The sequence below is a fragment of the Zerene cesonia genome, chromosome 20, assembly GCF_012273895.1.
Source record: "Zerene cesonia ecotype Mississippi chromosome 20, Zerene_cesonia_1.1, whole genome shotgun sequence".
In the NCBI taxonomy this organism is placed as follows: Eukaryota; Metazoa; Arthropoda; class Insecta; order Lepidoptera; family Pieridae; genus Zerene; species Zerene cesonia.
Window position 1 is genome coordinate 8,013,193 of NC_052121.1, and position 13,491 is coordinate 8,026,683.

The window sequence follows — 13,491 nt, forward strand, 5'->3', positions numbered from 1 at the left end:
CCAGTTGTCCAGCTGTCTACGTACCAAATTTCATTGCAACCAGTTCTGTAATTTGTGCGTGAAAAAGCAACAAACACACACACATCCTTACAAACTTTCGCATTTATAATATTAGTAGAATAATATAATAGTAGTATAGGATATAAGTAGGATAGTTATGTCAAGGTGTGTTTTACGTAAGTAATTTATCATGCATGGTGGCTAAAACTCAAATTACGTCACGAACGACAAACGTACCTATGGTTTCATTGCTATCCATTTTACTAAGATGTAACATTAATTTATAGATATAAGTTTTGAATATCAGAATTGTGAATGAAATGACATAAAAACGGTAAAAAATGGCAGACGCGTATAATTTAATTATGTTTGAGATTCTATTATTAAAGCCATTGTCTTTGAGTCAGATTTACTCAGACGCTCAGCTGGCTGAAATAATTACACTTAGTAAAATTCAATTTAATTTTAGAGAGCTCTATAATTAATCGTCTCCGATTCCCTTGAGACTTGCAAACTTGAATTGACATTTTGGTTGTGATCCATTTGTTTACATTTCTTATAATAATGACCGACAACGGTTATAGCATTGATTGATACACCTAGCTGTAAATAAATTATTGTTATTAAAGTGGAAAGTTTCTTTACAATTTATCAAGACGGTTGGTTCATATTAATTGTGTGTCGAAACATATTAAGTTACAATTATTGTTCATGAAACGGTAAACAATAAAAAACATGACATATATACAGTGCCCGCCACATGAATAGCCTCATCGTCAAAATTAATATTTCACATAGTAATATAAAAAGGAGATATACATCAAGCATCGTATATTAAATAAAACAGGAAGTCTTATAATAGCAAATAAATTTTTTATTATTATCTAATCAAAGTTTTAAGAAACAACGTCAAACAAATAATTGCCCCTTCCACTTGAATAGCCTCACAGGGACAAGGATGGCCAATCTAGAACTTCGGTCTGGTTTTCTTCAAACCACTTCGTAACTATGGCTGACGTGTGTGTGGGAGCATTATCATGCTCAAAATGTTTTTTTCTACCCATTACTTTTTTGATCTTGTTTTTTGTTTGGGTTAATAAATTTAAATACTTTTCAGCATTTTGTCTTCCGTCTAGCACAATTAAACCAACAGTACCATAATAAGAAATTGCCCCCCAAGCCATCATCGAGCCGACAGTTGAGTGATGACATGATAGTACTCTTGGTTCTTTCTTTAGGTCGTGAAAATAATATTTAATTCCATCTGGTCCACCTAATTAAACTTTTTCTCGTCACTAAACATCACATTTTTCCACTTAGTTTTCCAGCACACGTACTTTTTAGCAAATGACAGTCGAGCCGCCACATGACATTTTTCAAAGGAGGTTTGCTCATAATTGTTTTTCGTTTGAATTAAGGTAAGGTTCTAATAATCTGTCGAACTGTAGAAAGAGATGCCCTAGTATTTATTTTACTAGCTATTTGCCTGGCGGTCTGACTGGAATTTGAAGCAGAGCGTAAAATAAGACGACGTTCACGATCCTAAGTTGCAAATTTTGTGCGTCCTTTATACCGGTGGCCATAGTTTTCCTAATTTTCTGCATAATTATTAATTACCTTTGGCCTGCGACCAATTTTTTAGCTTCCTCACGATGAGATAAATTTTGAGTTAAATAAAAATTCACTTTTTTAATTTCTAAACTCGCAAGTTTTTAACCACGTCCCATAGTTACAATAACTTTTTTTTTATCACGTAACTGATGGTACACAATTGAATATTGTCTACATAGAATATTGTCTTTATACAATATTGTCTGTATTATCTAATCTTAATAAAATATATTTAAAAGCGAAACTTGAATGAACGGGTTGAACGATTATATTAAACTGAGGCTATTCATGTGGACGGCACGCATTAGTTCTTTTGTTTCCAACAAAGACAGACAAACAGCGCTTAGACAAATTCCGACTTGTTTAAGTGTCGTTCGATAAACGTCACGGCGTACAACTTATATTTGATATTTATGAATACAAATTATCACGTGTAATTATAATACTCATAAAAAATAGGGTGAGGCTATTCAAGTGGCGGGCACTGTACCTGTATAATGTACTTATTAAAACTTCTTCACTTCGTATATTTTAATTTTCCCCCTTGTTGCAACTCCAAGTCGTAATTGGCAGTAACAACGAAACAATGAACATCTAGAATAATGCACACTATCCGTTTTTTAATACTGTAATTAAAAATCCACTCATGTTTAACAATAAATCAAGAAACACTAGACCCTGTTTGGGTCTATGCCAGAGCGTAATTAGCTGAGCTCGTACGGCCAGTTATTATAATGGAGCATTCAGTAAACTGCGGTCGCGCCCATTGTTTCAACTTATCAAATTAGGCCACGACCTTTTTACGTCACAGGACCGAAGTACAGAACTCACTCCACCTACTTATAATGCTCCACGTTGGAGGAAAAGAAAACTTTCGGCCGAGTCATGCTTAGTTTGGTTTGTGTGTGGTGAAGAATAAATCAATTGATTGATACAGACATAAGTTCTATTACACGAGTTTGTCGTTTTAGTTCACCCTGTATCACTGCTATTTATTTATCAGGGAATAATTGAATCAAAGTTAAATTAGTTACCAACTTCCTCTCCGTCAGTATGACTTACCGTAGTAATATTATTGTAGTCGAAATTAAGTTATATACTATTCTGTTAGATACTATTCTGCACTCCAATCTTTATATTTGTCCGGTTGTTCTATTTTTTTTAGTAATAAAAACTCCAAAATTCAAATGATATTTATCGAATAATTACTCAATATAATGTACGATCCTATTTATTTAGCTAGTATAGGCAAAAAAACATTAACCTGTGCGTTTATTATATTTAAATTAGGATATCTTAAAGAATAAATGGGTCATTAAAACCAATTGTTTAATTACGTTTTTAATTAGAGTACCCGAAAGTGGAAATGGATCAATTAACTAATTACATAACCCACAATTTAAGAGAAAATATAATGCTTAATTGTTTTCTACACTTTCCCTCCCTACATAGTCGCTAACAGATAGTTTTCACAGCTATAAAATTAAGCGATCATATTAAAATCTAGGTTACTAGGTATCTCAATTCCTCTTGACCTCTCCTTAGAATATCACACCCTCGTCATGTCTTTATTACAAGCTAAAGACTGAACAACATTAAAAATCAATCGCTATCAAACCCGCTTCATATATTTCAATACCGTTTATGGGAGACGTTGATATAGCAGAGTATACGATAGCATTAGATTTCAGAGCGCAATAAAATGAATATTACCATAATAAACCGTTTTAGGTACGTTTCGTCGATCAACAATCGCCGACCTACGCGAAAAATAAGCGAGCCTGCGAATTCTGGATTAGAGGGACTGGGCGAGGTGTGTTGGAACACCCACAGCACTCGTTGCCGCCAAATACCACCTGCTTATATCATATGCAGGGGATAGACACGTCGGGGCCTTCGGGACGGAATATTATCTACAGGCGCCAGTTCTCAGCCCCGAGATTTAGAGTGTGGTTCTCCGTGTTAAAATTTTACGTGACAAACGCTCTTAATCCGAATCTGCCTGAGGATGAGTACTGCGGCAGCCATTTGAATATATGGGACGGTCCTATGAGGATATCGCCGGGGTGTAGCGACATTTTTTGGTGAGAGTCCGCCGTTTGTTTCGATTACGGTTTGCGAAATGTTGTTTTGTATAAATTTCTTTTATACCAAATATTATAATAATAAGCGCATTGCGAAGTTTTATTTGCATTATTCTACAATCTGAGATTCGATATTAATTAAGTAACATACTCATTCAAATAGTAATTGTACCAATAATGTCTTCTCTGTAAATCCAGAATAAATAAAATTGACTATTATTGATGCCAGCAATAATTTTTTACATTTCACTAATTAGCTCCCTCACTATGTTAGTATGACCAATGAAAAATCAAAACACACGTGAACCGCACTTTGTATATTCCTAATTTCAGTGACAAGGAGCGATCTGTGCAAATGTCAAGAGCCACCTCACCCCAGTCCGTTATTGTGGGCCGGCCACCAACCAACGCGACGCTAGTTGCGCGGTTCTGCCGCGAGAGGGCGCCGAGGACGTGCGAACACGCATTGCTGAGGAAATCGCGGGCGTGCGCAAGAACCGAGAGTTTTTTATCCAAAGGGGACTCTCTTACGTTGGAACTGAAGCTGACGCAGGGGACCGCTTTAAAGTAGGTCATTCGAACTTTGTAAATTACGCGCGGTCTATTAGCTTTTTAAGACTTGTTGAGACAGCGGAATTGTATGGCTGAGTTGCAATTAATATCTTGATGGTTACGCTAACTGGAAAAGGAAGTTCAAAATAAGGTTATTTGTATGAGATGGCACCTAAATGGGCGTAATAATAGTTACTGTCTACGTGTGCTGTTTGCTATAATTATTCTTGACAAAAAAACTAAACTGCCTTCAATTTGTCAGAACTAGAACAAAATTTAAATGGGACCATGAGGTACCTGCCTGCCATGAGGCAGGCACCAACTTTCAAGTAAAAAAAGAACCATAAAAATCGGTTCACCCAACAAAGAGTTACGTGGTTAGAAACACAAAAAAATTATACTTTTTTAAAATTGTTTTCAACTGATTACAACCGTTCACTGTAAGACATTGTTTTCGTATGGCATATATGATAAATAGATGTTGACAGAATTTTAGTTGGTAGTTGCTGGCGATATTGAGACAAGTGTTATATAAGAGTCAACCACTAGTAAAAACATGTTTTGATGATTAATAATATATGTAAAACAGAGGCCTTTAAAGGCTCATAAAATATATTTATCAGAGCAGAATTATTAACAACAAATTGTTCACAAGGAAATTGCTTTGTAATTTGCATAATAAGAGTTTCCAACTTCGCAATTTATTACCAGGACCAAACTTTCATTTCAATCAACGTTAATGTTGAAAACATTGTCCATGAATTAATTTATTAATGTAATGTGTACCAACCCGTTTTAGCGAGCGTGATGGATTATGGCCTAATTCCCTAGAGGTCTGTGTCATTATCATAATGATTACCTAAACATAAAAATTTAAATTTGCTTTTCCTTTTCTAGACCTGTGTTTTTCAAAGCCCTGTACGAGTTTGTGGATTTACACCAAGATGGTGAGCCCTGGGGTCGAGGGCCGTGTTCTCGAAGGTTCGCGTCTCGCTCCTTCCCTGAGGCCCCTGCAGACCCTCCAGTAACATTTTCATCACCGCGAGATGTGTTCTTATATGGGAGAGGAGGCAACCGTAATATTAGGTAACCGGATTTAATATGACAAAGTGAAATGGTTAAGTTTCAAGATATAGTGCATTAGTTTTTAACATAAGCCCTTTTTAAATGAGTTGGAGCTAATGATGGACTGGCATTCATTGATAGCGCTATTTTAATTTTGTTTTATTTATATGTACATTTTTATTTACTGACATTGTTGCTTCTGACAGACCACGATTGAGTTTAATAATCTTATCCAAACAAATTTCCTTATTATCTAGCATCTTATCTGCTCATCACATGTATATACAAAATTAAAAGATTGTTATAAAATATTTAATAACTAAAACTGAAGTTATTAGCAGTAGTAATATTATCTGCTTTTTTGCCTTCCTTTAATAATCCATAAAGCAACTAGCCAAAGCCTCAAATTAGGCACTAGTTTTAATACAGACTCATATAATTTCAGCTGTACATATCGATTCGAGGCGAATCCTGGGGAAGCGGTTCGTCTTAAGATATGGAGTGTCCGGAGCGGTGGAAGGCTCTGTAGATCAGTGCACTCAGCCCACTCGCCCTGGTACCGTTGCGGGGGAGACCCGACCGCAGCAGTAAGAGTGTTTGATAGACCCTGGAGGGATAGTGGTCCGGGAGTACTTAGGGATTGCTTGTGCAGGTAACGTTTTCTGAACATATCGTACCATATACAGCTTAGATTTGTCTTGTTTTTGTGTGGGAGTTCCGTACTCCTAAGTATTTATTTTATTGTTATAGTGCCACAGAAATGCATCCTCTCTTAATAGTACCATTTAATTTATTGCCCTTAGAACTTCTACAATTCTTTCTTTTCGTTCTTTGACGCCTATAATATGTGCGGTGAATAGTTTCAGAGATATTTTGATTCCATCCAGCGTCTATGCTCAGCTAAGTCCAGCCATTATTTATTTATTTATTTGAACCTTAAGTTACTAAATGTTATTTTTCCAGTGACGTCATTGATTACGAATTTACGTCATCATCTACGGTGGCAGAGTTAAAATTTGATGTCGTGAATATGACTGCTTTAGACGACTTCAGGTCATTCGGTTTTGAGGCGTCCGTTGAGTTTGTGAGAGTGGAAGCCGTGTGCGAAGGAACGCATAAAGTGCACGGTCCTAGCGGGGAATTGCTGTTGTATTCTTCTATGATAGATATGGTAAGATAAATGTATTGTTTACTGGCTTGACTGCCTGTTTGATCTGCCCAACTAAGGACTTATACCATTTTCCACTTATATTAAGGAATATAAGTGAAATATGGTCTAATTCCACCAATATTACTCCTGTCTAGGTTATTATAATAATTCCTTACTTACATTGTCTTTGTACCATACCATACTATTTCAAAATTGTTTAAGTGTTAGTTTAAAGTTGCAATTCAGTAATGTTACTCTTTGAACGATGTTTATATTTATTACAACGCCATCTATGTATGGATTATGAAACTATAATGTAGATGTTCACAGAACATTTAACACGCTTAAGTGCACTAGAAATTGGTCAGATGTTATGTTGATTTCTTTTGCATTCTCAATGTAACAAAAAGGATAAGAAAATGTAAGTCATAATACGTAAATAATGGAAATATTTAAAATAGTTGAATTATGAGAATATTAAGTAGGTATAATGTTCATTAATTATTTGAAAACTAAAATGATTTGTCTGCTGCCCATAATATTCTTAGCCAATAAATGACACAAAACTCACCATGACAATAATTTTTTTTCACCAATTTTTCAGGACCGCTGCGACCAACGTCCATGGCTGATAGACCCTTCACCTGGGCGATACCTCTACATGAAGATAGAGGGCAGTATCATCAAGGAACCAGATCTGGACAACTTCACGCTCCTCAACAACATCACTGTAGCACCAGACCTGAGGCATATGTGTCTCACCCAGAATCGAATAGCTGTCTATACGGGGGGCTTAGCGCCGATGTATATTTGCCCTTATCCGCCTCATAAACAGGTAATTTAAAATTAATTATGGTTATTTATGAACATTTATCTGACCGCCTTCTTGGCATAGTGGTTAACGTGAGCGTAGAAGAGAGAGGTCCTAGGTTCGATTCCCGGTGGGGTCGCACAAAAAAAGTCTCTGTCTGGCAGGGCACAGAAGGCTGATCACCTACTTGTTCATAAAGAAAATCGATCAATGAAACTGATGTTTATCACCCCCCCTTTTATGAACATGTTTGGAAGAGTCTCCCATTTATATACTCAATGGTATCCCATAAGAAATATATATAGACCAGAAGTTTTCTCAATAAGTAATAGAGTAAAAACTATTTAAGATGAATGCGTTTCCTTTCAGGAAGAACAAAGTGTGGAAATATTCTCAGACGGGTGGATAAAAGAAGTGGATCCTCTCGCGAGACATGTGCTAGCGCCGCCCCCGTCCCCGGACCGAGTGGAGCTGGACTGGCCCAGGTCTCTTAGTGTCGAGCTTATAGCTGTCGAGAGCGGCTCCTATTACGTCACGTGGTTGGAACTTTCGAGAAGGTTTGTCTATATTTTAATAGCAGTAATTATCTGACCATATTATTAAGACTCTATTGTCCATTGGTCTGTCTGCCTTTCGGTCCGTCCGGCCGTCTTTCACTAGGATGTATTTCATGAACTATGATAGACAGTTGATATTTTCAGAGATTATGTATATTGCACAGAATGACATGAATAAATATCGAAGTTAAGCAATTGTAAGAACGGTCATAGCATGAGTGACCATTTTTGCAGATTCTCTCTATTTGTACGGGAGACTCAGCATCGCAGATTCGACTGGCACTTGACCAATAAGTCAAATTATGAATTATTCTGTAATTGTTATACTATTGTATACATTCTTTTTGCAAACTTGATTGAAACGTCATAGTAATTGAATATTTACAAAATGAAGAAAAATAAAATCTTGTATAAATGAATATAAATTACAAAAGCAAATTACTGAGCAAAATTTTTCATGTTCCTATTTCAAACGTTCAAGGGATGACTTTTGAAAAAATGTAGCATAAGTATGACCTTTGATTCTGTTGTGTATGTGAAAAATAAAGAAAACAGATAAACGCATAATTTTAACATTTATATGGTAAATGAAATCTAAACTTATAAAAAATTGTTAGCAAACCGATTCTGTGAATGTAAATTATTTTTCAGACTGAGTAATTGCTATGCATTATATAAGTTTTGTAGACCCCAAATCTGTTTGCCTGATTGTCCCTTTGCCTGTTTATATGTGCCCCAATCACGTAAAAGCCACTGCGCAGAATGACAAAGTTTAATACGGTTATTGACCATAATACATTGAACTTATAGGCTACATTATTTAAAAAAAAATACGTTTTTTAAGGTAAGTTAAATAGTAACAAAATTTGTTGGCCACGCAAGCGATGACGGGGTCGGAGAGCTTGTGTCAAATACATTTTTATGTTATTCACAAAAATATTATCGAAGTTATTATTATTAATTATTGCCAACCAAATAATAAGCACGGGAAACAATGTTTTTATCACTCGTCTCGCATTTGTCAAATCCGGTCTGCGGGTTGAATGCCCTGACGATTTCATTACCAAGGTCGTCAATTATATAAAATCGGTGCATAATTAAACTGGCAAGATATGCGTTATGTAATACTCAAGCTATAATTTAGTTTCGCAATGTAATTTATCTGAAATAGGTATTAAATATCACTATTTTATAATATACCTATACTTAAATAATTTCGCGTTTAGCATCGAACAAAAGATTTACGTAGAATTATTAGCTTCCTCTCGACTATTGTATTATCTAACCAAGGCCACGGAGTTTTACAATCTATATCTAGTATTTTATTATTATAAGCAGTAGTAGCTCAATGGATGACTTAAAATCTATAAGTCGGAGGTGGAGACAAGGAGAGCGTGCAGGAAATAAATTGGTTTCACAATTTACCTGCGCATCTGGATAACATCACCACTGCTCGAAACGGTGAAGATACTGGCACGTCACAGAAATAAAATTTATACGACATGTGACATGTGACACCTGCCAAGGCCGTGTGGTGGATTATGGCCTGAACTCTAATAGGAGGCCTGTGTAAACATATTTGATTATTTTTTGTTAGTTTTGATTGGAATCTGTTCTTATTACATAGCTCTCAAAAGTAACAGATCATATTCCTCGCTTTTTCTATATTTTTCATTGCTACTCATGACGCAGGGTGTTACAAGGCCTTCCTTGATATCTGGACTATCCAGAACAAAAATAGTAAAATTTTTCTAACTCGTAGCTCCTAACTTTTGCGTGTTTAAAAACCTCTCCAGATTTATCACAATAGCATAGATACATTTTAAGTTTCAATTACTATTCGTACTATACATCGGTCTTGACCCATTTACAGTAAAAAAGATATTTTCACCCTTGACGAATTTGTAAAAGAGTTTTTTTCGCAGACATCCCAGCGAGCATGGTGGCGTGTTCGCGCTCTCCGGCGACTGCCAGTACCGCTGCCCGTCGATAGACGCGTGCATATCCGCGGCGCTGTGGTGCGACGGGATCAGCCAGTGCCCGGACGGTGAAGACGAGCGGCTCACGCAGTGTTCGCCGTTCATGAACGCGCCGTACCACTACCTGACTGGTTTCGTTGCGTTCGTTGCTTGTGTCGCGTTCGTTGTAGTGAGTATTGCGATTTTTTTTTAAGTTTTTTGAACATTTTTTATGGGTTTTTGTATGATTTTTTGTTGATGAGAAAATGGTTAGCATGAAATTGTGTAGGTAGTTAAATCTTGTTGGGTAGAAGCGCTTTTCGAACTTACTTTACATTTGTATTGACTTTACTTATAATTGATTATATTATTAGTATACATATTTAATATTTTGTTCTGTGATTTATACCAATAAATAAATAAATATGTATATAACAATATCAGGTAGCAGCCACCCGCAGCTGCCGGCGGCGGCGCTCCGCCCTCCAACAGCGACTCAAGAGCCTCTCCTCAGACACGGCCATATTCGACGAGAAAGAAGTGATTTGCTGACCAAGCGAAGACTCCGTGCGATATGTGGAAATAGACAGAGTCACCACGGTGTGACTCTCCACGCGCGGAGTCTAGTTCGTTTGTTGAATTTGACAGTTGTTGCGTCAGACAGCGAGTGCGTCAGTTCGACACGCTCGTTGCCCGCTCGGTCGAACTATACGAGTCCCGAGTACGATGTATATAATTACTCGAAATTGAATAGTTTTAAAGCGCGCCTTGGACCAAAGTGCTGCCGATCGGTCAGTTTCTTTATATTCGGTTTGAATGATTTCTTGTTAAAATACGTTCGATGCCTTGTGTAGTTGTAAGAGTTTTACAGCATTCCTTTCGTTGAATTATGCATTTTTAAACGCACAATTTTTAAATTTTCAGACCGATCGGTTCTAGGCTGAATGTTTCGAACTTGTGTTACGTGATTCAAAATGAGGAGATTGTAAATAAATTAGTTGAATCGATCGTTATTTTATCGATAAGTAGTTATTTATATAAAATATCGTTGTGGCAATAATTACGTTCAATTGTATCAAAATAAACGATGAGCCTGTGTTCCCTAAATTCGTATACGTGATACATTACTGCCATTTTATAAAGTTCATTAACGAAATTAAAAAGTGTGATTTTAGTACCCGAAAATTGTACAGAATTTATTTTACAATTTATCAAGACGTCTATTGACGAAAACTATTGTATTGGCTATGAGTTTGCCAAAAATTTATGTTTATTTTAAAATATTAATAAAAATTTACATGATTTACCGATTATATTGTATCTGCCAAATAAGATTATGTGTTCATTATTGTAAAATTTTAAATATGAATGATGATTTGTCAAAATTACTGAATTTAAATATTTATACCCAATAAACGGTAAATCAAGTCCACCTCAGGAAGCAATTTAAATAAAATATCCTAAAGTGTAAATAAAGATTAAACTAATTCATATCTTAGTAAAGTATTAAAGTGATATAAATTTATTTCCCAAGGAAATTATTGAAGTTTATTATAATATCGAGTTAACTATTAGTAAAATTGTAGAGATATAAATAACGACCTCGTAATGTTTAGGTTAGTACAAAACAAATATTAGATTTGGATTCGCTAAAATACGTCATCGCATCTTTGGATGATAGTGACAAAAAATTTATTGTAAAAAGACTTAACAAATATTGAAGAAAATTTGTCTATTGATCACGCCTGGTCTAAGGATTCATGGAAAAGTTTAGAGTTTTAGGGATTTTCGGTAATAACATTAATGGGTCAAGGTGTTTTTTATCGAAAGGGCTATAAGAAATAAGTATCGCAATGATATTTCTATAGATCAGGCTTAATATGATAATCATTTCACCATGTCACTGCCAAATAGTGAAAGATAAACAAACCTGTGTTCTAATGGTGAATGTATGTAAAGATTTATATTTTTAAATAGTTGTTACATATTTGTTAACAGTGGTCGTACGAACATATTTTAAACTTTATAGACAAAATTATTAGCGTGGCATTTCTTAAAATTATAAGAATAGTTACTTTTATTAAAATAATATGTAGACTGTAAAAGTTGTAAATCCAAAGATTACAAATGCCAGCTCACGCTTACTTCAAATACAATCTCAGATTTTGTTTATCAATAAACCATTAGGCTCGCAAGGCGTAGTTAAAAGGATAAAGTTAAATATTTAACCGGCTGGTTATTGGTCAAAAAGTTAAAAAAAAAATAAGTCTGAAGTTTTGTGAAAAGCATGTTTTGGAAAACTGTTAATCTCTCAGTGTGCTCGTATGATGATTTATTAAACTAGTTAGAAAATGTGAAAACGATTTTCAAAAATGTGTGTTCACATCAAAATTTTATGTCATAATTCTTAACGTGACGGACAGTATGGCAAGATTTTTATGCATTGGAACGATTAAAAAAATATTATCTCATTAATTAAGTACCAACAGTGCGCAGTAAATATATAATTCGAAAATATATTATTAGTAAACAGTATCTTTCATGTGAGAGGTACATTTTTCTAACAGCAAGCCCGTCAATAGAATTTCAATATCAGAGACCTACTTACAGTTTCCTCCTTCAATAAATTGCTTAAAATTTGACGCGTTAACTGTCATGTCAGTCACGACGTCATATGAACCGGTCCTCGAACCAGGCGCAAGTTCTGTTATTCAATTATTTCGGACCGATAACTTATACAATGCTTAAAATAAGAGTTACATGAAGTATGGTGGCTGTCTTTACCGTTGTTGGCTAGTAATGGCCATAATTTTCACTTCCCCGGCTTGAACATATAATTAATAGATTGTAGTAACCTCATTATCTGAAAGGTATCTATTAAAAAGTGATCTGATTATGGGGCACGTCACCAGCACAATTATAGCTTTTTCACATATTTATTTGAAGCCTAATCCTTTTATTTCTTCAACACATTGGTTTTTTAACAAATTATCAAGCCGGAGGAAATCACTAATTTTTTACGTACTTGGAAGGTCACAATGGCCACAAACGAAGTTGAAAATAACGCTCACGTCATAATAATACACTTACCTTAAAAATTGTACAAAATATCAGTCCGAAAGAAATTGGTCACGGACTCTGTCGCTGGCTCGGGGACCAAACGAACTGATTAGCTCAGCATTGGCTCAATTGGAAGCGTATAAGCGTGATTATCGCAAAAGAATCTTGCTAATTTTCGGGAAACGACCCTAATGTAGTAGAAGTTTTGTTTAATCTAATTAGGATAGGCACGATGACGTAGAAAGTGTATCGTCTTCCATAATGTACGAGTTCTGGATTGTTTTCCCGCTTTAATTTGAAACGATTGATATTTCCACAATTGGAAGCGTATCCAAGTCAGGTATTATCCTGGAAGACAATAATGATGGTAAATAGCTGTATAAGACAGAGGCATAATTTCACATTCACAGGTTATCAAAAGTTATGATGATAAAAGTTTTTAAAATAAAATTATTTACTGCATGACTCGGTGGTTTTATTTTCCTGATTGCATAAACCAATTATATTCTTTATGGTTATTACATAAGGTTCCGAGATTCCGCTATACCTGCATTTTTTTTCTGATTCGTTAATTTTACTCAAGTCATTTTTTATAATGATTTCCGATCTAGTAGTAATTAACTTAAATTAACTATTTTATAAG

At 35.3% G+C, this 13,491-nt stretch overlaps 1 protein-coding gene across 1 annotated transcript in view; it reads left to right on the plus strand.

Annotated features, from left to right (window-relative positions):
- LOC119835146 overlaps positions 1 to 13,313 on the plus strand; it is an 88,200-nt gene extending 74,887 nt beyond the window's left edge. The window contains exons 6-14 of the mRNA XM_038359816.1: positions 3,343 to 3,695; positions 4,029 to 4,262; positions 5,145 to 5,333; positions 5,758 to 5,964; positions 6,276 to 6,483; positions 7,067 to 7,297; positions 7,643 to 7,830; positions 9,756 to 9,978; positions 10,233 to 13,313. Coding sequence (XP_038215744.1) covers positions 3,343 to 3,695; positions 4,029 to 4,262; positions 5,145 to 5,333; positions 5,758 to 5,964; positions 6,276 to 6,483; positions 7,067 to 7,297; positions 7,643 to 7,830; positions 9,756 to 9,978; positions 10,233 to 10,340 — 1,941 coding nt within the window. The 3' untranslated portion in view covers positions 10,341 to 13,313. The remainder of the gene's footprint in view (positions 1 to 3,342; positions 3,696 to 4,028; positions 4,263 to 5,144; positions 5,334 to 5,757; positions 5,965 to 6,275; positions 6,484 to 7,066; positions 7,298 to 7,642; positions 7,831 to 9,755; positions 9,979 to 10,232) is intronic.
- The last annotated feature ends 178 nt before the right edge of the window (positions 13,314 to 13,491 follow it).